We start from the raw sequence: 25638 nt of genomic DNA, 5'->3' as shown, positions 1-25638 counted from the left end.
TTTGGTGTCACGTTTTAATCGGCGCTATTTTGTCAGCACCTGTATGTCTATTGCGCAATTGTCGGGTCACGTGTTTCATGAATTTCTCTGAATACATTATCACTTTCATATGTAACAATATTGTCCACAGGAATTTATTATCAGGAAAGAGATCTCTCATTCTTTAATATTTCATATATTAAATGAAATGAAATGAAATATTAAAGAACACACACACACACCATATTTCCCTGAAAATAAGATGGGGCTTATATTATTTTTTTGCTCCAAAAGGCACATTAGGTTTTATTTTTGGGAAATATGGTACTAAATGCGATCATCAGGCTGCCAATTTAACTGGGACTTATTTTGGGGGTAAGGCTTATATTACAAGCATCCTGAAAAAAATCATGTTACGGCTTATTTGTAGAATGGTTCTTATTTTCAGGGAAACACGGTATATACATAATGCTTTGTCAGCTTTATGACTTTAGATGAACATGTGCTATAAAATTTATAGGCCACCCTTTGTATCTCAAGGTAATGGCATTTTACCACTTTTTAGACTTCTATCTGCATTTTGTTCAGGAACTCAAGGCCTGCTAGCTGGTGAGTTTCCATGCCTAAGGTTGGAACTGCCCTATTGGCAATCAAACACTTTAACCCCCATGCTAGTTCTTTTATACTACATGATTGTGAGGGTTGGGAGTCTTAAAAATAATGCAATTATTTTTACATATAGCCACATGTGTGGTCTGTTGCAATAATGAAAAGGTTTGTAGTAACCCAATGACTTCATTGTTGGAAACATTTTCTAGACAATTTAATATAACTAAAGAAATAGATTAACAATATTCTTTACTGTCCTCAATATTATTTATTAAAAATAATAAATACGAGAACATAGTCCTTTGTCCCAGTAGAAATTGGCATGAAATGAGATATCAGTGCTGGTGCCAAAGATACAGTATTATTTCAATATTTGCTTTATAATACCTGGCATAAATGCAAGTTGTACTCTTTTTATGTTACAAAGCTTTCTTTGGCTGTGTTCTTCATAAAGAATATGTTGGTAACTAATCAAATTTCTGATAGAGAGAAATGCATTATATCGAACCATGCTCAATATCTTTATTTTTATTTATTTATTTTTCACATATCTGAACCACCATCTCCCTCAAAGAGCATGTTAGTAATGTTTAAGTGTTTATTCATCTGGCCTAAACATCTTGGCAGTTCTAGGGCCCTAAAAATGCCAGATATTGTTTTAGATTCTAGTTGCGTAATACGCAAAGTTTTGAAAGGTGAATTTTTTAGGATCTGGTCAATAAAACAGAAATGTTATCACTGGCAGCAACATTAAATAATCAAGATGTCAGCAATTGGTCACAGTTGTTTGAATCTCAGCCTTGGAAGTGGATTTGCCCTTGAAGTAGTTAGAAACAGTGTAAAACGGACTGCAAAGTCTTTTTTATATATCTATTTTCTTTGCCTATTTTAGTGTCTGCTTTATGTAAATGTCTTAGTCATCTATTATGGCATAACAGGTTACGCAGATATGCCATTGTGTAAAATACCTTAAGATAATCATTTTTAAAGCAAAAACTGACAAAACAACAACTTAAAAACAATGAAAGAGATGTAAAACATTTTAAAATAGTATTTCAGTTAAAAATAAGAATAGGAACATTAAGAAAAACATTAGAAGTTAGAAACAGTTTCTATTTGTAAGAGACACAACAGATAAAGGTCTCTCACTTCCCTCAGATATAGTCTGGAAGAGTGAAAAAAAAGCCATGGCTACAGGGCCTATTCACTTACATGTGATTTGCAGTAAATTTCTCCTGGTCATTTTGAAGGTAAGCATGGTAATTGTCTTTTTTTAAGTCAACATTTTAGTCTGTCTAGAACAATATTGGCTATTATGCCTGGAAATGCATTCTAGTATCTCAGATAAAAGTTGCAGCTTTTGGCATTACCAGTAAAAGGCTATTCTATTTTGCTAACTTTTGTGGGGAAAAAAGAAGTAGTAGAAACAACAACAAAAATCTACATTATGTATGAAAAATAATGATTCAAACAGAATGTTTATCTCATGTAAAAATTCTGTGAATAAGTCTGGGTTATTGTACAATTAAAGCCTCACTAGAAGAACTCTTGCAAATATCCAAATTTAAACATTATAAGGCTGTCTGATTGCATTTCAACACTTGATTGTATACAGTAGTGGCCAAAATTGTGGAAACCTTTTGAAAAAAGTGTATTTTTGAGGTTTGATGGTTAATACCACCACTTTTTTTAGTAGTACCATAAAATTATATATCAATGGAAGGCAATTTAATCAAGAATGTAATGCAACAAAGTTTGTTTAATTATCTATATTTTATGAAAAGTTATATACAGTCATTCAATTTCACATTATAACAGCTGCAGAACTAAAAGACTTGGTTCACTCCATGGGAAGACATTGTAAGGCCGTAAATCATGCTAAAGGTTTCCCAATTAAGTATTAACTGACATGGTGATAATTTTTATGTATCTCATTTTTTCTACGTGTTTCACTTTTCTTATAACTGCTATTCTAATAGCAAATACTTCATAAAAGTTATTGTATTACATTCTTGATTAAATTATCTTTCCATTGATATATAATTTTATGATACTACTCCAAAAAAAAGTGTTATTAGCCATCAAACCTCAAAATACTTTTCCAAAAAGATTTCCACAATTTTGGCCACTTCTTTATAATATAAAAACAATGTAAATGAAAACAATATTAGCAAAACAGAGTCTTAATCTGTCTAATAGAAAGAATGGAAGCAAATTAAAACTAGTATCTGTGTGTAGGTGGCTATAGTAATGAAATTGTCTGCATTCCTAAACCCAGCTTGTGTGAGAATTAGATGTCAGCTCAAGCCTTGAACTCTGTTTTAAAAACAATACTAATAGTGTGACCATTGGGTAGTTTTTACCTTGTCTTTCAAGCTATACTATCGTGCAGGAGACTTATAAGAATAAAAGGAAACGAGAAGAATTATTGATGCCATTTTGATTCCTTGGAGAAAAATGTGGTGGTGGTGGTGTGGTGGTGGTGGTAGTGGTGGTGGTGGTGGTCGAGGAGGAGGAGGAGGAGGAGGGGGATGAAAGGAGCAATAAGAAACTAAATTCTTTCTTTCATAATTGGTTTTCCAAAATAACTTGCTAGGCTCAACTTGCCTCTGCAAAAAGAACAACTTTCTTCATTTATTTTCATTTTTTAAACAACACTTATCTTTTCAGTCAACATTTACAGCTCCCCAATTAAATCCTTTTGTATTAAATTGGTTACCCAGAGTTCATACATCATACTAGAAGTTGGAACTGTCATAAAGTGTTAGGAAGATTGCCAATCCTCTGCTAGTTTGGCCACTGTTATGCTGACACAGTCATCTGTGGAATATCTCAAAATACAAGATATCACTTAGCCTTGAAAATCATATTGAGTTTGCAGAAGCATTGTTCACTTCCCTGTGGACATCAAATCATAATAGAGAATAAATTCAAACTAAAATACTGGTAGTTCAGCCTCATAAACTCCTAGCGATTATTTAGTAGTACTTTAGGTAATTATTTATTTTAGTAGTCAGATAAACAGTTTAGTGCAGTGGCCCCCAAACTTTTGGGCACCAGGACCGGTTCCATGAAGAAAGGTTTTTATGTGGACCAGATGAGACAGGGTTTTGCATTCTGCCTGCATCCTGCGGATGGGGCTTCATTTGAGTGGCCCTATTGCTGGCATGTCATGGCTCAGTGCCAGTCCACAGGCCAGGAATTGGGGACTCCTGGTTTAGCGGTTCCTTACACTATCTTGAAACATTGGCAAAAATACTGTCACTTTATCCTGTTAATAATACTGAAAGTAGCTATAGAGAGTGGGGTTTTGCTTTCTCTTAAGTTTCTCTTTGATAGATTGATTCCTTGCTATGTAGCAATTATCAGGAGTAACTTCTTAAGATTATTTCAGACCACAAAATAAAATTTCATTGTCTCAAGACTTCTAAGAGAAAAAGTTATTCATGGAGCGAAAAAAGCATTTACCATTTGCAATCTTTGTGTTGTTTGCAAACAAAATCACTCTCATGGGTATTTGAATGAACTAATCACATGTTGTTATGTGCATGTATGAATCATATAAACTGGTTTTAGATTGGAGTTGGTAGAAATATGGCAGAGTCATTATGTTTTACTATAATGAACAACCATATAAATCTATTTGTAACTTCCAATTGCAGTTCTGCAAGTAGGACCACAGTTGTAATTTTCTGAAATTTGCTACATCCATGAAATCATTCAAACTGGGAATAATCTCCTGAATACTAGAGTGCACCACTTTAAAGCAGTTCTTCATTCTGTATTTGGCTCAATAGGACTGTGTGTCTATTTTGCTAAAATATGTAAGTAGTTACTTATTGTTCCTAAAGCATATTATATTCTGAAAATGAAGTTTAAAAAAAATATTCACATTAGAACTGAAATGAAGCCTATAGTTCCATTTCTTTCCTTCCAATACCTATCCTATCTTGGCCAATTGGATCACATCAGAAAGTCCTTTTTTCATTAGCACAGTCTAGCTGAATATTACATCATGAAGCAAGATACCTAGTCTTGTAATTGACACTGACAAGACTCTGTACATGGAGAAATCTGTAGAATGGACTTGTCAAACCTATTTTTTCTCCTTATATTAATATGTCTAAATGCAGCTATAAACTTTGCATAGGTAGGAGTCCCTGTGGATTTTACTTCAGTAGTTGTTGCCACCTGTAGGAGGCAGCACTCATCTCCATTTCAAGGCCATGAGCCAGCGCTATCCAAAGACTTTTCTGTGGTCATGTGGCTAACATGACATCATGGAGCACTGTTTCTTCCCCACTAAAGTTGTACCTATTTATTTACTGGCATTTGCATGCTTTTGAACTGCTAGGTGGGCAGTAGCTAGACGAAGATGCACAACACTCAGGCCTTAAACTTGGCCTTCCAATAACAAGCCCACTTTTTTAACCACTGAGCCTTTATACCTTGCATGTGTAAGATTTGAAACATTACTACAGAGCACTTTATTTTGATAAACAAGTTTTAATAATGTCCAAGACATTTGTTTGTAATTCTTCACTGTATTTGCACATTTATCACAGGTTTAATGATGTAGGTTATAAGCATGTACATGTGTGTGCAAGGGAGATGAGAAGTTTGAAGGCTGTAATGTGTATAAATGGTGTTTATAAAAATGCAGGCGAAATCAACTGCAAGGCAAAAAATTGCTGGAAGATCCTTAACTCTTTGTCTTTTTTATTTTCATTTTCTCTCCTTACCAAGCCTGTAAGCTTCTGACCATGTGAAAAGCAATAAGAAATTAAACTTAATTGTCATTTGCCCCATATGTTGTTGCCTAAGCTTCAGTAAATGGTTAATATAATTCCATGTGAAAGCACTTCTGCCGTAGATTTTTTTTCTTTCTCATTTTTTTCTTCTTACAGGCCTTAATATGATAAATAAATATAATACAGATATTTCCTCAAGTCTTCTTCCACAGTTGGCATGGGTTGTATGTGGAAAGCTAGGTAGAAAAAGCATTTAGTTTGTCAGCAATGTCATATATAGATGAAAGGCCTTTTTATGGTAGCAATAGCAATAGCAATAGCAGTTAGACTTATATACCTCTTCATAGGGCTTTCAGCCCTCTCTAAGCGGTTTACAGAGTCAGCATATCGCCCCCAACAACAATCCGGGTCCTCATTTCACTCACCTCGGAAGGATGGAAGGCTGAGTCAACCTTGAGCCGGTGAGATTAGAACCGCTGAACTGCAGATAACAGTCAGCTGAAGTGGCCTGCAGTACTGCACCCTAACCACTGCACCACCTCGGCTCATGATACTCATGGTACTTAAGCTACTGGAATGTACAGATTAATTTTGGTAATTTTGAGTTTATATTTTTTAAATCCTATGTATATCATAAACATAAATTTAATTTTTAAAAAAATAGCTCTAAAGCCATTCTTAAATAAGAAATATATAGTTAGATCTTAATATTTTATATCTGAAGTTTACATAATGAATTTTATTTCTTTCAATGGGACTTATTTCTGTATATCCATGCATAGCATTCAGAGTTAAATTCCACTATTATAAATGGTAATTTTGAAGCTAACAGTTTCCTTAATAATTATGAAAAGAACAATATGTGTAGAAGAAAACGTATATGGAAAGGACACTGAGATAAAAATTATTTGGGGCAGTTGTTAGAATATTTTAGCAATTTAGTTCTATTGTTTCCTTCTATCTATCCTATTTCGAATTGATCCGTTGAACAAAAAAGAAAATAATAAATGAGCAATTGTTTTTGGAGATCTTGTTATCTTAAGCAGTTTTCTACATGACACCGGTGACTGCTATTCAAAGACGTACGGTAAGATACAGTCCAACTGGATAGACAGAGCTGATTATATGGTTGCTTAGATTTGAACCTTAATTTTATTTAAATATCTAAGATGTCATCCAACTTCAATTATTTCTTACTCATTGTATTAAAAAGCAACAGAAAAATGTGTTTTTAAAAGTAAATAAATAAATGAGATGGCAAAACTAGTCAATGGCAAATATCTAATGGACCTAACAAAGAATTCCTAGCCTAAAGCCTGCAAGAAGAGTACCTTTTTAAGGCGTTCCAGAGTGATCCTGATTTCTGGGATAATCCCACTCCAGAAGGCAGATACCACAACAGATAAGGCACACTTCTGGGGTTTTAATAAATGACAAAGCTTAATCAAAATAAGGGCTTCCTGATCTAGAAAGCCCAAATCAAGCTGCACAAGGCTTTTCTTGTCCACAGCTGTCACCTTCTCGACAAGCAGGATCTGTGTCTAGGAAGACACTCAAATTGCATACCACACTTGAATAGTGAAGTGCTATCTCACCCCAGTTTTTTTACACTATATGTTTTTGCCTTTTCTGATGGTAGTTCTAAAGTATATATTTCAATAGAAAGACGAAAGAGCAAGAGCAAATTTGACACATTTCCATAAAGAATTCGCTATTAAGCAGATTAAGTAATAGGAAGGTAGCTAAATAATTTTTTAGTGTCATTTTTTATGGAACTCAATGTAAAATTGAATAAGGTTATGAAATGATTTTTTCTGTATCTTTGCAAAGAATCTCAAGGGGAAGAAACTAGGTTTCTTGGCAACAAGGTCAGTTTTGCTTTACATTTCTCAGTTCATTCCAGAACTGAAGCTACTGCTGTCATTAATTGGAGGCAGGCTGCAATATTTGGAAAAGTATCAGCTAGGTTGAGTTTTTAGCATTTTAAATTTTTGCTGAGGTTGTAATAAAAACTACTATCAATTATTTCAGTCTCTTTAAAATAAATGAATTAAAAGTGTCAACGTAGCTATTATTGTTTGTAAACCATAATATACCAAACCAAATATGTTGTTTTGGCCTGGTAGGATTTGTTTAATGATGAAATTGAAGTTGCAGTTAACTTTGGAGTAGATCTTACTCTGCAACTTTTTCCAATTTGATAGCTTCCAGTTTTTTAGATGTAAGACAATGTTATCCATAAAATTTCAATCAAAATAGTCAATATGGTGGCTACAATAATGCAATTGAAGCCTTGCCATTTTTTTATATGAGTCTTGATATTTTTTTTCACCCACTTGCTATGGATCATTTTCATAAAAAGCCAAGTAAACTATACATGGTCAGATCCCAGGGGAGACCGAAGGCAGCAATGGTTGGAAATTGGACTGGGCCTTGTGGTTCAAATTTCTCATCTTAACATATAACTAAGATTGTGACTGACCCATTCTATTTCCAAGACTATAGTTTTGGAATTTAAATGAAGAGAAATAACATTATCTACTTGGATTGGCACTAATTCTCCTATTTCCTGGATTAGTTCAGTTTAATAAGAAAATGGCTCTTTTTAACACTATGATTTTTTTGCTGTTTTTTTTTAAAGGATAGAAATGAATGCACTAAACTTACTAAAGAATAAGTAGATCTACTTCGATTTTACTCTTCCAGTCTATCAAGCTGTATGTCACTTATGCAGAACAATCCATTATAAATCTTTTGAATAAATAAATATTATAATACTTTCCATCCTTGCATACAACTATTCATTTTTTTTATTTGAAACATTTATATATGTTTTATATGTAACAAACTAACCCTCTTATAACCAATTCTGGGTGGTTCTCAGTCAAAAGTAAAAGAAATGTTCTAGTTGTAGCAAAAATAAAGTAAAGAGTGATATTCTCAAAGCATTATCTTAAGGTCATAGTTAGCTTGGATCAAGCAATCACTTTACAGTTCTGTACATGTTTCTTCCAAAGTATGCTTGAGAATCTTACTCATATTTATGTGTGCATAGGAATGTAGCCTTTATCACATGGCATCCTTGTTTACTTTTTACTACTTAGATGTTGAGAATGTTTACTCCCATAGAAATATTTATTATAAGTACAACTGGTATGGGGATTTTCAGGAAAGTGCTGTGCTTGAACAGATATGTAAGTGACAAAATAGGAAAGGAAAAAAATGTATGGGGTTCATTTCATGAAATGAATACCATCTATCGACATGCGATATAAATAGAAGCTGGAGATGTATAACAATTATATTAGTAAACATATCTTCTTTAACATATCTTTTACATATTAATTTATTGACTTGTTTATTTAAATTACATCTAACTATCTCATGGTGGCATACATAAAATTCTCCCATGGATTCTTTTCTTACATAGACACACTAGTATTTTTTATTTTTATCCTCAGTGTTCAAGTTTTGCTATAACATCAAAAATAGGTAGCTAAAAATAGATTGTACTTCTAGCAGTCCATAAGAAAAAAAAATATGTTTGAGTTTTTGGGGAGAAAGAGCTTTGGAGGACAGTGAAGAAGAAAATATGATTTATAAATGTGGAATATTCTTCTCAACTGTGCCTTATATTAGAGTTTATAAATTCACATGTACTATTTTATTAAAAAGGTGGCAGAATGTGCATAGAAATAAAATGGCTTGTTGTGTGATATTTAGCAAATGATGATCTGCAATTTCATTTCTATCACCTTGATTCAGGATGGCGAACCAGAGGTGGCATGTAGCACCCTCTCTGTGGCAGTGTGCCATTGTCAGCTGTTCTTCTGGTTTCCAGTACACCAGCTGATCTTCGCATGTGCTAAAGCCCAAGAAACCTGAAGATGAGCTGGCAGTGCACACCCAAAGACCAGGTGGGTGGCGCGCACATGCGCACCGGCCAACTGGTGTTCAGGTTCCTAGGGCTGTGACACGTGCTCTGGTTTGGGCACTTGGTGCCGAAAAGGTTCGCCATCACTGACCTAGAGTATCTGTTTTGTTTTCTAATCTTCAACACCTTTGATAGGTTGAATAAGATATTTTTTTTAAGAATAGTATTTATATGTCTAGTTTGGCTAATATGCTATTAGTGTTGGATTCCCCCCCCCCCCAAACACATGTATTAATGAACTTTTTTGTTTGGAAAAATTATGACTTACTTTGAAGACATTTGTTGTAAATATGTTGGAAGCGAGAATGTATGGTTTCTATCTCAAACCACTAAAAAACATCTGCATGTCTTTTTAGTGCTGACTAATGGTATCATTTCTGTTGATCTGATATCCCTAGAGATTTTCTGCATATATGTATATGTAGAATTAATATTTCTGCTTGGGGAAATCCGGTTTAACTATTGTCCTTCATAAGCAAAATATGTTCTAAAATTATTATATTATGATCATTGGAATTAATCAGAAATTGTACAGAAAAAATACATTTAGACCAAGCCAGAACAGTTTATGACTTGCCAAGCTGAAGCCAGTGCACTGATTGCTCTAGAGCTGGGTTATTCAAACTTAGGAACCTCAAGACTTGTGGACTTCAATTCTCAGAATTCCTAACATTGAACTCTGTGAGTGGTAGTCCGCAAGTCTTAAAGTTCCCAAGGTTGGACACCCCAGCTCTAGAAGTTAGTGGAACTTTTGGTTCAGGCAGATCATATCTGTCTATTTAATAATATTTTTATTGTTATATTTTCATCTATCCAATAATCAAAATTCTGAATGTATTAGACAACTGTTTGTAAAATAAAATGGTAAAAAAATTAAAGTATGTTAATATATCTCATAACAAGAAAAGAAAATACATAAAAATCACTGTTCTAGTGAAATGCACTTAAAACTAAGCTGGCATTTTAAGTGTTCCAAGGTAATTTTCTTTTTCTAAGCAAATTTTTAAAAATAATTAGAAACCCTTGATGAAACCGTATATTTATGATGAAAATAAATACACTTTCGTAAAAGATGAAAAAATTATGCAATCACAAGTTTATAAAATCGGGGAAGTCGGAAGCTAATAAGAAATACGACACATGAGTAGAAAATTTCTTTTCCTTTTCTTTTCAATATGACTGAGACTAATAGGGACTAAAAGAAGAAAATTAGGTGTGGAAAATTCCTCATTGATCTTTTAAGAGAAATTATTCAGTACAATGGGATTGTTGCGTTCCCATTTATGCACTGAAGAAAATACATTGATACACGTGCCATGCAACTGTAGAGCTACATATAGTAATCCAATAAAAGATATGCCTAAATTACATTCTGTTTATTATTTGGGTGTAATCTAAGAACCATATTCAAGCTTGCTTATCGCCTTGATCAAGGCCTATCATCTATTGTAACAATATATTTTAAAAAGATAATGTACGTTCTTACAATGTAGAAAGAACAGAAAGAAAATATCACTTACATTGAAATAAATTTACCTCAGTAATGTATCTTGGTATAAAAAAATGACGGGGTTAAATCGATGCAGTTTTTAGTTCAAAGAAAAAGCTTAAGGTAAATCCCCAGACTGATGTTACAATTTAGATTTTAAAAAGTCAAATCTACCCATAAAATATTTTAAAACGGAGGAGAAATTCATTTGTTCATCATTTATTCATTCATTTATATCCTTATAAATATCATAAATTTTGAGTACTAAATCCTAAGGACACCTGTATTACAAGCAAATTGTACAAATGTTGCTTCAAAGCTTCATACTGGATATGTGTGAAAACATTTTTAAAATAGAATTTAAGGATACATTTTATTATGTTTTTCCCACCCCTCTGGGGATTTGTTTCTCACGTAGTTCTCATTTCACAGAATCACAGAAGGAAAGGGGTAATTTAGTCAATTAAATCCAATCCTCAGCTCAGAGAATAAATCCAAATTAAAGCATGCTCAGTGGAGTGCCATCCAACTTCTGCTTGCACTCATTCAGCAAAGTGGAATCTATTCCTTCCAAAGATAATTGGTCAAACTGAACCATTTTTACACCATTTTTCTTTCAGTACTACTCAACAAAAGAAAAATCCTGCAGAATTACCAAGTTTATCAGGTGGTCAAAAGAAATATATAAAAAGAAATTTACAGCCAGTCCTCAACCTTACAGCCACTGAAGCATTCTCACAGTAATGTGATTGTGATTCGGGCACTTTCCAAATTGTTCAAGAACAATTAAAATTAAGAAATGAAGAAAAAGACATTAAAAAAAAACAAAAGATAAAAATTCTATTATAGTTAAGGATTTGTCCATTCCATGGTGTTTTTATATAGAGTCATTGTACTGAAGGGATCTTAAAAATCATAAATAAGAACTTTTGACTTGCTGTCCTTTTTCTCACACAGCATTTAGCATCTTTCATATGATGTATGTATGAGAACTACATGAGAAACAAATCCCCAGAGGGGTGGGAAAAATGAAACTAATTTCAAGAAAACTTACCTGATATGTGAATAAGGCTGTTTTGAAGGTGAATATCTCTTATCATGAATCTTCATAATAGTGTTCAACTGCATTTACCAGATAAACTTAATTGGTATTAAAGAAATAGACCGAAGTAAGGAAAGATATACAAATGAGAAGATTCATCATTTTATTGGATTTGAAGACCATTGAGTTGTGCATCTTAATTGGGGCCAGTTGGGATCATTTAATAATTGCTGTCAGAATATCAGATTTAATTCTCTTTATGCAAGTACTACAGTGGGATGGAGTTAAGCAAATTGTCATTTAAGGTTCCAAATGAACAAAGCTTTAATTAGGTTGATTAGTCTTCTATAAGACAAAAGAAGGAACTCTAAAAGGGATATCTATTATGAGTCTTGCATTACTAGTATCAAATGCTTTTATACAGTGTATGTATGCATTTGCATGATGCTTATTTTATTAATACATTTCTATGCTACCCATCAATAGCAGTTTTCACATGAGTCCCCTGTAATTAAAAAAAACCATGCACAAAGTTAATATTATGTGGCAATTGTGTATGTCCTTTCCTCAGAATATTACTTCTGAGTAGATAGGCATGCATAACAAAAAAAGATTAGGGACAGTAGCTGAGCTATTAGGTTGTTCTGTTCCCCCCCCCCCCACCCCTGTATTGGGTTTTTCCCAAATGTTCATCTCTATTTTTTTTTTGTTTTATTTTACTTTTGAGATGTAAGCTATCCAGAGTCATTTGGGAATTGTATGTCCTGTGATTCCAATAAATAAATGTTCCAGTTCATAATGTAAAATAGCACGTTTTTCTGGATGTATCCTAACAGAACATCATTCTTGCCAGACAAGAGAGCTTTCTGGTTCTTGTTTGGCTTATATGCAAGAATCAAACATGCACAATCCACAAGATATTAAAACATCACATTTGGAATTTGTGTTCTTCATTATTCTACCTATTGGTAATTAATTTTTGCTTGTTGTAAGCAACTATCTATACTAAACATTTCTGAGAATCAACTTCGTCAGCATACTTTATTTTCCTATTAAATAAGATTGGGACCGAGAGAAATAGGAAAAAGATCAATCCAACAATCCATTGTAACCTAAAGATTCTACTTAAAATATTGTACCTGTACTTAAACTTCAAAGCTAATCTATGTGTTTTAATGTGTAATCTTAGCTGCTTTTGTGTCAAAGGTTCAAGTTGCCTGCACAAGAATAGTTTTCATCCTTTTTATCACACTTTACTGCTTTTAAGAACGATTTTTGTCAGGGATCACTGTGTATACTAATAGGCTAGAAAAAAATTTCTGGGAAAATGTAATGTAATTGAAGGCCGTCGAAAGATTAGCTAATGTATCTTCCAATTGATTTTGTTATTTTCCCCCTAGTGTACTCCATCTGACAATAATAAAATGAAAAATATTGACAATAATCTCTGAAGTGAAAAAAGGAAGGATATCTTCCATTGGAACAAAGTTTTTTAACCAAGCAAATATTTGGTTATGAAAACTAAGTACCAACTTAAAAATTTAAATAACAATATGTATATGTAAATTAACTATATATTTATAGTTTTGTGTAATAATGAAATGCATTTTCCTAAAGAGATCCGTTCTGTTCCTACCATTGACAGCTTCTGCAATATCTAGATACTTACCATTTCTTTGCACACCAACCTGTGCCTTATAGTTCATTATAGAAATATCTTGAATAGATGTTTAATCTAAGTATGGTCCTGACCAACTAGATATAAGGGCAACAGTGTGGTACTTTTTAAATAATTTGTCTGTTGGTATTTAATCATGCCACATGACCACGGAGATGTCTTTGGAGAGCGCTGGCTCTTTGGCTTTGAAACAGAAATGAGCACCATCCCCTAGAGTTGGGAATGACTAGCACATATGTGCGAGGGGAATCTTTACCTTTACTTTACCTGTTGGTGTTATTTTCAAATCTCTACCAAATTTTGAAGTGGAACTAAAATTCAGTTGCTGATGCCTGTAGTATGGGTAACATTTCCTAGATCAGCACTGGGATATACAAGTTCTGTAAAAAAAAAAGGAGGGGTTGTTATTTCAGGGTGTGTTGAGAGCCATATTTCTAATGGTTTTCTGGGGACCTAGAGTATTTTAAGGGTACCACAGAGAAAAATATCTAGTAGGGGCATAGTGTGTGATGAAAAGCAAAATGTATAATTTTGCAAATACTATTGTAGATGCCAGAAAACATACCAGTTATTATGTTGTGTCTTTTTCCCAATAATGGGATGTGGACTGGGAGGCCAAACAGGAGAAAACCAAGGTCAGAAAGGGGATAACAATTGAAAAATGGTTGGATAACATTGTTGTAGAACAAAAATAAATTATATTTAATTAAATTTGTATTTGCATTCAATTAAAATTAAATATAATTGACATTATGCTCAAATCATGTGTGTAATTTTTGTTTTTTTTTGGGGGGGGGGGACGGATTGCATTGAGTTCAGAATTGCAAAGATTGGAAAATCTTGGTGTTTGCTTATTTCCTGTAAACATTTCATTACCAAACTAGATAACATCATCAGGGAAACAAGAGAATGGAGTTTACTGGTCATATGTGCGTGACAGTTTGCCCCACTTGTCTTGATTAGGATTGTAGTTAGTGTGCTTGTTTCTGATGGGCCTACTGAACTTGCTTGGCTATAATATTTTATTCAGAGTTGTTCTATTTATTTTGTTGGTTCTTGCTGTGCTAATTTGTGGAAGTCAATCCTAAACTTGTGCCATGGACTGTTTGCTTCCTTTTGTTGCTTTGGCTTTTGTTGCTTTTTAAATACCGGTAATTTGTAGATTTGGCTTTTGTTTCTGAAAGCTACTGCAAAGACTTTGAGGGATTATGTGAAATCACCTTCAGATTAGTTGAAAAGGATTAGATGGTGAACCTATGACAGAAACCTATGCCATGTAAAATCTTGAAAGAAAAGTTGGGTCAACTCTTGATTATTTTCAATTTGCAGCATCAATGACAGGTTTTACTGCCTAGGTTTAAAACATGAAAATGTCAGGGGGATCATGGATATCAACTTTCAAATGATGAGCCAAGGAAGTTATAGTTTTGTAACAAATAACATTTTGAGCATAATACCAGTGGCCAGATTATCTGAGGGACCACCTCTATTGGAACTATTATGTCTGGTATGAGAGCCTCTGCTGGTCCCATCTGCAAAAAGAGTTCCATCTGATGACACCTAAAAAGTTCTTCTTTTGTGCTCCCATAGTGAGATTACTACAAATCCTCATAGCTTTCCAGAAAATCTTTAAAGTAGGTTCTTTTTCCAGTAAAATGGAACAAGAACCAGAATCATCAGGTTAAATTATTAAAAGAATAATCTTTTCCTTATGATTTCCTCCTGATTTATCTACTTAGAGAGTAGATAAATCAGTGCAATTGAGCATATTGCTAAAAGTTGCTTTCTTGTGAGGCAGGCCACAAAATTATGAAATATGCCTGTTGTGAAATAGAAAAGTTTGGGCTCTGATTGCAATAGAATCTGCCTATTTGATCAGGTTTGTCACTTTACCATGACTGCTATATTTATTTGTTTTTATCTACTGAACACTTATGAGGAATTATAACATATTCTTTACTTATTTAGTATGATTCTTGAGTGATGTGTCATTAAAATCATTAAAAGCTGACAGAAAAAATAGAAACACAGAGCCAAGCTCCCCCCCTTCCCAAAATTTTGGGAGTTACATTAAAACTAAATTGTGACAATATATCATACAATAATATTCAGTGGCATAGAACAGAGTAAAGCAGAATAAAAGAGACAGACTGTGGTACTATTAGCAAAAAGGCCTTAAAAAATAACGGATGTTTCATCTGTAAAGATTTGACTTTGTAATTATAATTGAATGGAAAAGTGTTATCTTAAATACATAAATTGGAAAAAGAAAACAAATAATAGTAAATCTGAAAATAGCACAAAATTTTAGAATCACATTTCATGGTCATTTAATTAGTCATACAATGCTTTGAATATTAAGAGACCAAATTAAATGAACTGTTATCCAATACTTCAAAGGGGCATCCATTTAAGAAAGATTGTTTTAATGTTTCTGTACTTCTGTTCATTGCTGATCAAATTATGCAGTTCTTAGGCTAAGCTAACTCTTGTAGAACATCCATGGCAAACTTTCTGTTGTAAGCAAATGTTATCTTAAAATGAATTCTAAAATGAAGTCTTTCCCCACATTTTAATGTGGCTGTCTAGCCGTATCATGGAAATATGTAAATGTAGGTTGTGTTCAGGTTTTGCACTGAAATGTTTGGGACAGATGTTAGAATCTTGTAAAGATCCGGAGCGTCTTTCTTTTTCTTAATAGTGTCTCTCTGCTCAAATTATATTTCTCCTTGTAGTGAGCATGCTGTCTCTGTGTTGTAGTGCAGCGGTAATGACATCTAGTGTATAACTGTATAATGAAGTGGTTTTTTTAAAAAATAAAAACATAAAAATATTTTTTATAAAGAAAGCTGAAAATTAAGAAAGTAATATAAAGAATAAGGAAAGAAGAAAAAATAGGAAAAAAGGAGGACAAAATCATAGATTCAGAAAACAAAGTAGAACGAAAGAAACAGAAAAAAACTATAAAGAACTAGCTTCTGATTTTCTTTAAATCGTAATATAAATTTACTTCTTACTCTGATTATATCATGAGTTTCATTTTTTCTAAGCTATATTTTGAACTATTGAGATCATAAGTCATAAATTCATCTTTTTCTGTTCCACACAAGAAGTCTAGAAAGGATTTCCAGTGAAGCATACATTTTCTCTAATCAAAGATGTTAATTTGGCCACTTTGCAACTTCCATCATCTTATCATTCATTTTCCATTGTAGGCAATGTTGGCTCCTTCCACCTCTGTGCATATAATAATCTTGCTGTACTTACCATATATAAAAACAAAGTTACCTGACTCTTTCCTAATTGTTTTTAAATCATTGTCCAGAGAAAAGCCTCTTAAGGCATATTAAACTTTAAAATCTTTTGTATCATTTGAACTGAAAACTTTCTGAATGAATATATATATATATCTCCACTAAGCATGATAGAAGTTCCTTATTGTTTAAATTTCCAATATAATTTTGAACTGACCTTATGCATTCGAGACAGTTTTGCAGCGACATACGGTACTCAATACATCATTTTATTTTTAAAAAAATCTGTAAGATTGTGACAAGGTGTAAATTCCAGACTTTTTCAACTACATATTCCTCTACTATTCTATATGAATATTATAACCATAGTGTATGAAGAGGTATTTTTAAAGAGCCATATTTAGGTTTAAACTATATGTGAAGTATGTCAGGGAAAATTAATTTGATGATGGCTTTATGCATTGGCCTGAACATTCATCAGCTCAGTGTTTTCTCCAATAGAAGCACACCAGATTTGTCTATAAAGCACTTACTCTTTGTGCCATGTTTAGAGAATGGAACTAGAGTCATTTCCATTTAAGACTAATAATCAGCAGGAAAACTTACAGCTTTGGCAGCTCTCTACCTCTCTCAACCTGATTTATCTTACAAGGAACTGATTTATTGACTTAGTAAAGATTATGTCCTATTGAATTGGGTTTGGGCTATCCAATTTCTTCTTACGGGAAATGTAGATGTGTGTTACAATGTAAATAAATGCCATCTCAATCTTTATATTAACCTTGGAGCATCCTTATCTCACTCTATTTACAGCCAGAGTTTTACATGTTGAAATTGACGATTCCTGCTGCAATTCATAGCCACATAAAGCAAAATCTCAATATTGTAAAGCTTCTCCCAAAGAATGTTAGCTAAACTTGCCAATGTTTGTTACATCATATTGCAATTCCTATTTTAATATGCATGAAACATTATCTTCTGGCGTCAGTGCACATGTAGGTTTTTGTTGTGGAGGTTGTTTTTTGCATGTCTAAAAGAAAACAGTAGAAAAAAGACTCTATGTTTACCTTTTAAAACATTTTTCATTAAATCTTATCCATGCAAAGTTAGAGGCAGCTGTTGATATATGCAGTTAAATCAAAACAGGGCATGGAGTAGGAAACAGCAGTGACTGTATCTAATTAATATAGAGATAGATTTTTTTTAAAAAAAGCAAAACCTTACATCATCACCAAACACATTGACTTTTCTTTCTTAGTTGTTTCCTTATTTATAAATTAAATGTTTAGATTCCTCCATTTTGATTTTCCTTCTTGCCCTTTGAGTTATTTGTTCAAAGGGACCCCTGTCTGAAGTATTGCAGCAGAACAGATTCAAAAATGTCTGTTCAGAGAAGGAAGTGAAGAGTTTTGGTTCCCATTTTGCACTTCTGGAACAGTTTAAGGAAGGAAGCACCTTTACACCTTTTATTGTTCGTGGTTGCTGACATCATGTCCTTCCCTGACCACTCAGTGCGTGTTTCCTGCCATTCTGTCAAGACGCTGCTGTGATACTGAGTGGTAGATGGACAGAATGTGTAAGAGAGCAGGCAGAGAAGAGACTGCAGTGTGTGGATTTGTCCACTGGAACTCAGATTCTTCTTCCCTCAGCTGTCTCTGCTTTTGCCAAATTGTAAAGCGAACAGAAGCCCGCCAAAATGAAGTTCCTCATTTTAGCAAACAATCTGATTTTTTTTGTAAGTGTTTGGGTTTCTGAAAGGGGGAAAATGCTGAAGGCAGTAATTTTGAAGACTGAAACATCAACATTTTTAATGCATATAATGCTGTCATTGTTTTAGAAGATTTCTTTAATGTAGACCTATTTGGATAGGGTTTCTAGAATAATTTAATTCATAGTTTTGGGTGGTGAACATTCTTTAGAGCAGCCTAGAGCTTGTGCTATTGTTAATTTTTTTTTTTTTTTTTGAGAAATGCATGGTAGGTTTTCATAGGCAACTTTTAACTGAAAGTTGATCTTGTAGAAGTTTCACAAGCAGGTGGTCAACATACTTTTAGATATTTGGCAATATTAGAGGGTAGATGGCTCATAAATTGACTATGCTTTTAAATTTATCCCACAATATCTTTACTAAGTATGGGTTTGAATCATTCATATGTATGTATGTATGTATGTATGTATGTATGTATGTATGTATGTGTATATATATATATATATATATATATATATATATATATATATATATATATATATATATATATATATATATATATATACACACACACACACACACACACACATACATACATGCATACACACACACATACACACACACACACACACACATACATATACATATATTCAATTTTTAGTTCATGCATGCATATGAGTGTATTTATAGAGGTATTTTTCTGCTATCTTCAGGCGGGGGGTGGGGAATCAGCTGGAAAAAAAAACCTAAAACCCTACAAAGCCACTTTTGAGCAAAAGCTATTCTTAATCTCTGTTGTTTATAATTGATAGTTGTATCTCTGAATCATGTGTATGTTTCTAAGTGCCTGCGTATGTGCACATATGTATGTATGAATTAGTGAGTGTTTACAGATAGAAACAGTGAACATACTGTTAAGCTTCTTGATCCTCCACATTCCTGTATCTGAGAAGCAGCAACCTAATAAATGGGATCAATGTTTCCTTTTTAAATTGCAAGGGTTATTCTCTCTCCCCCCCTCCACCATTACCACCAACTTGTCAACAAATTGTTGCTGCAAACAGGCACAATGATTCAAATTCATCTTTTAAATTACAGTGATACAAATGTGGTGTTCTGTCAGTCTCCTTAGTAGGTTTGTTTGCTGGTTCCAAGAGGTATTTGTGAAACTATTTTTAGAATATTTTATATAGTTGCTGAATGTTTAACGTTCCTGACACCGGACTGTTTCTATTTTTCTTTTTCTTTCTGAAAGCTCGATATGAAATGTGGAACTGATAGTGTGTGGGAGGGGCTAACCATGCTGCTGTTTTACCCCGGCTCTGCTCACAAGATCCTGCAGACAAGAGTGTCAGCATTCAGTGATTTCCCGTTCTCCCCCTATTCCTCCCTCCACCACCCCCCGCCTAAAGTTTTTCTCATACAGGCTTCAGACTCTGGATGTGTAAAGCAACTCTCATCCTGGCTAACTGTCACCACTTCTTTAATCTGCCCACTCTGACCTTCCACCCTCAACCGAATAAGAGCTTAGGCAGACATAAGGCTGTAAGCCAATAGTGCCTCTGGCTCCACGTGAGTGAATGAAAGGAAAGGAAATTGTCCCATATGTTTTTGCTGTGGATTAGTCTATGGGTTGTGTATGTGGTGGAGAAAGCCTGTTAAACTTCTTTGGGTTCATCTCGTACATGAAAATTACCTGGCTTTTTTAAAATCAGAGGTAAGAATCACTATTTGGTATGGATGGGAAGTGGGGACAGGAGAAAGGCTAAGGAGATGCTCCCAAGAAAAAGTACAGTCAAAAACAAATAAACATGTATAGGCAGTAACTGCCATTAACTCTAAGGGACTATGACATGTTCAAATGTATATGATATGCAATACAGTTTTAGAGAGGTTGTTTGAATTTTACTCTATTTCTGGATTATTATGAACAGATCAAGTTGCATCAGTTAACATTGTAGAACTGTACAAATGGAACTGTTTTACCGACACATAGCCTGATTTAGATAGTTATGAAAACATCAATTCTGCAGTTTTTAATGCTATAAAGTAATAGTATCCGCAATTATATTATGAAAACATTATGAAATATAATGCTGATTTGCAGTATAACAGTATACATTTCTAACTATGAGTAAGCTTAGTGAATTCTAAGGGATTTATTCTCTAAAAAGAATATTTAAAATTGCATCTTCAGTGTATAGAATGTGGAATTTGTGTGAAAGTAACACATGTTCCCTTCAATTTCTGTTTAAAAGACAAATATCTTTCAACTAATAAAAGGAGGAGAAAGGAGGACATCAAAATGAGAATCAGTTTTATTGCATGAAAAACAGTACATTGATAAATCATTGCTTCTTATTTTTACATAATTGTTCAGGTTGGCTGTAAGAAAAACCAGTGTCCAATTAACCAGAAAAAACAGTCTGCACATGTATATGCTTTTAATTAATAAATAATTTTGTTATATCAGAATTGTGTATAAAATAATCATCCTGCAACATGCTCACTCACCTAAAATAATCTGACTAATAGGAATAGGATTTTACTATGATATGCAGTATATGAATATGGAAAAGCTGATTTCTCCAACTAATGTTGAAATCTTTTCATGACATTTACAGCCAACTTTTAGGATTGCAAAAAGCTACTGAGAAATTTCTGTCTTTAGGTTTTATGTAATTTGAATTATATTCTTATAATTCTATTGGTTTTTAATTCACAAATATATATATTATTTTTAGTTTATGTTTTGCAGTGGGTTGGATTAATATTGTGGTTTCTAGCATTTTGGTGGAGGACTTTAAGAAGAGCTGCCATGTGTTTGTGGATTTTTGGTGCAATTATGACTTTTTACAATGTGGTTTTTGTTTGTTCGCTTGCAGTGTATAAGATTTGGTACATGTAATATATCAACAACTGTTCTATTTATTGTGTTTCCTGTAGATGGAGATATATACAAATGTATTTAGGAAATATATACATACTAAACTATGATAGAAGGATGAATACTTTTTTCTTTTGAAATCTTTTTAAATGCGAGATAATTTTAAAAGATTTAAGAATCAGCTGACATTTCCCATATATCAAATAAAACATTAATAAAATAATGGTCCAGCCTATTTGCATAATAAGAAGCATTATTATCTCTTCTGTTTTCATTCAAAAGTGAATTAGCTTGATTACTTAGCTTGCATAGGTATGGAAGGCTTCATTAACTCTCTGATTCAGGTAATTTTTCATATTTCTGACGATGTATTACAGAACAGAAAAATGTGCATCGATGAAATGGAGAGCATTTACTTTAATTGTTATAGTGATGCCTTAAAAGGATTCTCCAACACTTACACTTTGAATCTCGTCTTGTATGCATGAATGTTCTAAATAATTGTCTGTAGAACTAGAGTGCCAAAGGTATTTAAGAAAAACCTTGACAACCCATCTGTCAGTAATTAATAATGATAATGCCGAACCATTCTTGACTTCATTTCTAATGTAGTTGCTTATTTAGCAGTTCTACGTGCTAAATGTATTCAGGCTACTTGATAAAATACCACAACTAATCAAGTTATATTGATAATTTGTCTGAGTAACTTAACTATTCACTTCTTTTGTGTACTTGGCAGGAACGGATGCAGGGGTCTGTGAATTGAATTGTGTAAGTGCTGAAGAAGGAGTCTTGGTTTGAGGAAACAGGAAAGAGGAAGGAAAGAGAAGAAGAAAATACAGAAGTGTAGGAACGAACGAAAGAAGAAAAACGGGGACTATGGGGAGAAAAAAGATTCAGATCACGAGGATAATGGATGAACGTAATAGGCAGGTAAGTTGAAATTTAAAAATTCAGTATCATCAGATCTTATAAAGTCTATAATTGTCACATGTGCACTGAATCAATGGGACATAATAATGGATCATAATATGTGTTTCATGTGTAGTTTTCAATTTCTATTGAACTATTAACATACACACATATTTGTAAAAGCAAATTATTCCTGGAATTCCTTATCTCATGAAATGATTGATACTTAATGTAATAGTTTTATTAAAGCAAAACACACTTCATTTTATCATCCATATAACTGCTTAGTATCTTAATTTGAAATAATCCAATGATCAAGATAATTCATATAACTCTTACCATTTTTAATGAACTGATTTTTGAAACTGACTAGGATCATATTGGATAGTTATATTGTTTAATGCTAATTTTGTAATGTAAAACATAACATGGTAGCACTTTGTAGACTTGTTTAAATTGTTATTCTTATTTAAAAAATTCCTTTTATGAAATCTGAAAGTTCTCAAGATAGAATTTCTAGTTTTATCTGGATAATTCTGAAATGTCAGCAATACATCTTGCATCAATACAGTAACCCTATATAGAAATTACTTCTGGAGAAATTAAATTGTTGTTTAAAATTAAGGCTGTAATTGTTTTCTATGAAAAAATGTATAGAAACAAAGAAACAATCATTAAAAGTCAACACATATTTGCAGGCATGTAAAAAAAAAGTTTAAAATCTGCCAACCAGAAGAATAACAGATGTGACTATGTATCTTCAAATATGTTATGGATGCATGCTACATCTTGGGTTTAGATTAGGTTTTGAAAATGGGAACATGTTCCATTTAACTCATTTTAATTGATTATGCAGATCCAGAGGCTTATGGGTAATTGTTTCTTTCTATTCGAGCCACAGACAGGATTTCTAAGTATTATTATTATTCTTTTTTCCTAACTAGAGCAGTAAGAAGTCTTAATCTTTACCCTTTTAATCTTTGTTCTGTCTTTATATTCCAATGCAACCAGGGTATCTGTAACTAGCAAGCAGCTTTTTGCCTGTATCCCTCTTGCTGATCAGTTGCATTCCCCTTATAAATACGATGCAACGTTGGAATAATTTATAGTTCTAATTTTCAAGTGAGTCTTGTGTAAAATTTGAAAACACTGCAATTACAAGCATAACTTGACCTCTTCATGGCAGAAAATCAAGTTTCAAATAAAGGCAACAGTGATAATACTTGATAGATTCATTCAAAGTCTTCCCTCTAGATTACTTATTGTTCTGGGAAAAATTAAAAAGCATTAATTTTGTCAGTAGCAAAGTCTCATATCTGTTTTAATTGTTTATTCTTTGGAATTTAAATTGAAATATAAAATAGAGGCTAGCAGCGTTAAGGATATAGACATTGGTAAATTTTACCGTAATTCTTTTAGCCATTTTCTTTCAAGTTATGTCAAAATAAATTTAAAAGTGGACGGAATTTAAATGTCTACTTATTTTTTTAAGGGAATAAAGTTTGCTCATACATCAGATCTTTTCTTTTAGGCAGACATGGCAAAAATTTCAGATGATATATTTATAAGAATAGTGTTTTCTGCTTTTATTGAAAAACTTCTGTATATTCAAAATACAGATGTTATTTAGTCAAATATTTGAATAAAATATTATTAAAAAATAAGAATATAATATTTAATAAATATCAATGACCAGAAACAGGATCCAGCCACAGCTAAGTTGTGCCGATTTCAAGACAGATTTAAGGCACTGGATTTTAAATTAGTTAAATTTAAAAGAGCTTAACATTGACTCAATTATGCAAAATGTTCTGAAAGGTTAAAGGCCATTATATTTAATCATAGTAGTTATTTTTCTATCATTTCATTTGAAATTCTCTCTCTTGTCTTATTCTTTGTTAAAATGTTTGCACAATACTTCTGGCACAATTGATAGAGATGAATTCTGTTGTTGAACTTGTTTTTGAAAATGCTTAGACTTTTAATACTCCATTGTAAGTTTCAAGAGCAGGCAAAACTTTTATGTCGTATTAGTTTTGCTATTTCTTAGGAAACAAAATTAAATGTTATTTCATAATTATCATAATAGTGAACTGAGTAAACCAAGAGTTGGAAGAAGTTAAATTATATGACTAAACTAAGTTTTTATTAGAGATTCTATGAATCTGATTATATTTTCTAGAGGTAACTATAGAATAGTGTGTAAAACATATCTGGAGCCTTCAACAGATTCAGTAGAAATCTTTGTTTCTCCAGTGGAGAATTTCTGTTGGAGCCAAGGAGCCATCTTTTTACAAAGGCAAATCTGAATCCAACCTATCACTTTTGTAAGATGTAAGAGTGCATTTGAAACTCCATATACACTATATATCTCTTTCAAAAATATTAGGAAATCAATTTTACAATAGTGTAGAACCAAGATGAAATTTGGAAATTTAGATTAGTCATGGCTATTTTTTTTCTTTCTGATTTCAGTGGGATTTTGTGAGAACTTTCTTTAGTTGCATAGTTTTTTATTTAATAGACGAGTGTTAAAAGATTCACATGCTTGTATTGGAGACTTGCTTAGTATGGAAGGGATAAAATTATCATTTTGTTTTCAATAACTCTTTAATTTGCATAAGAAAATATACATAGGACATGATTGTTTTAAAATTAGGATTAGTTGTGTGGGAAATATAGATGATATAGATGGCTTAATTTTTTTTTCTGAAACATAATTTGGTTGAATGCATCTATAATATTATTAGATTGACGTTGGTAGACAAAAATTTAGAATGTGTTCCTTCCCTTTTTGGCTCTTGTTTGCCAACCTAGAAAAGTATATACTTCTTTCTGAAACAGAAGGATTGTGAATTGCAGGACACACACACACACACACACACACACACGCACACACACACAGACACCATGATAAAATACCAATTGAGCATTTATGTGTTTCTGCTTTAGTCCATCAAAGCACAAATGCATAACATCACAAGGCAATATTTCCTCAACACATGAAAATCTTTCAAAGTATTTTTAAACACCTACAATTTTGATCATCCATAATTTAACCACCTCCATTCAATATTTTAATACTTTTTCTTTTCTTAAGTTATGCATGTTAAATTTGGTTTGACTAGTTTTTAAATAGAATCTGAGATTCTCAAGATTTCCAGGGTACTTCAAGAACCATGTGCTCACTGAATTTTTTTTAGTCATGCTAAAAATAAATTATAAAGTTTTGAGAGTTATTAGTTGTAGCAGCCAGTGCAAAAGCAGTTATAGAGCTGGTGTAGAGAATAATTCCAAGGAAGAGATGTAAAAATCAAAATGCATTAATTCCCATCTTCATGTTGTGTTTAAACACTTTCCTGCAAAATGATTTCCTCTATCAGTGTCCAAATTCC

At 32.8% G+C, this 25638-nt stretch overlaps 1 protein-coding gene across 10 annotated transcripts in view; it reads left to right on the top strand.

Moving 5' to 3' along the window:
- MEF2C (myocyte enhancer factor 2C) overlaps positions 1 to 25638 on the top strand; it is a 179553-nt gene that overhangs the window by 59860 nt on the left and 94055 nt on the right. For 9 of the 10 annotated variants that reach the window (XM_087715706.1, XM_087715704.1, XM_087715703.1 and 6 more), the window contains one exon: positions 22071 to 22264. In XM_087715706.1, coding sequence (XP_087571832.1) covers positions 22211 to 22264 — 54 coding nt within the window. In that variant the 5' untranslated portion in view covers positions 22071 to 22210. Of the gene's footprint in view, positions 1 to 20010; positions 20162 to 22070; positions 22265 to 25638 lie in introns of those variants that run through there. The other variant, XM_014055347.2, reaches the window with a different exon arrangement.

Source organism: Thamnophis sirtalis, unplaced genomic scaffold (assembly GCF_051295495.1).
Source record: "Thamnophis sirtalis isolate CommonGarterSnake01/CBP01778 unplaced genomic scaffold, rThaSir2_p1.2 scaffold_5, whole genome shotgun sequence".
Taxonomy (NCBI): domain Eukaryota; kingdom Metazoa; phylum Chordata; class Lepidosauria; order Squamata; family Natricidae; genus Thamnophis; species Thamnophis sirtalis.
The sequence above is the reverse complement of the archived record's forward strand: the minus strand, read 5'-3'. Positions and strand labels throughout refer to the sequence as shown.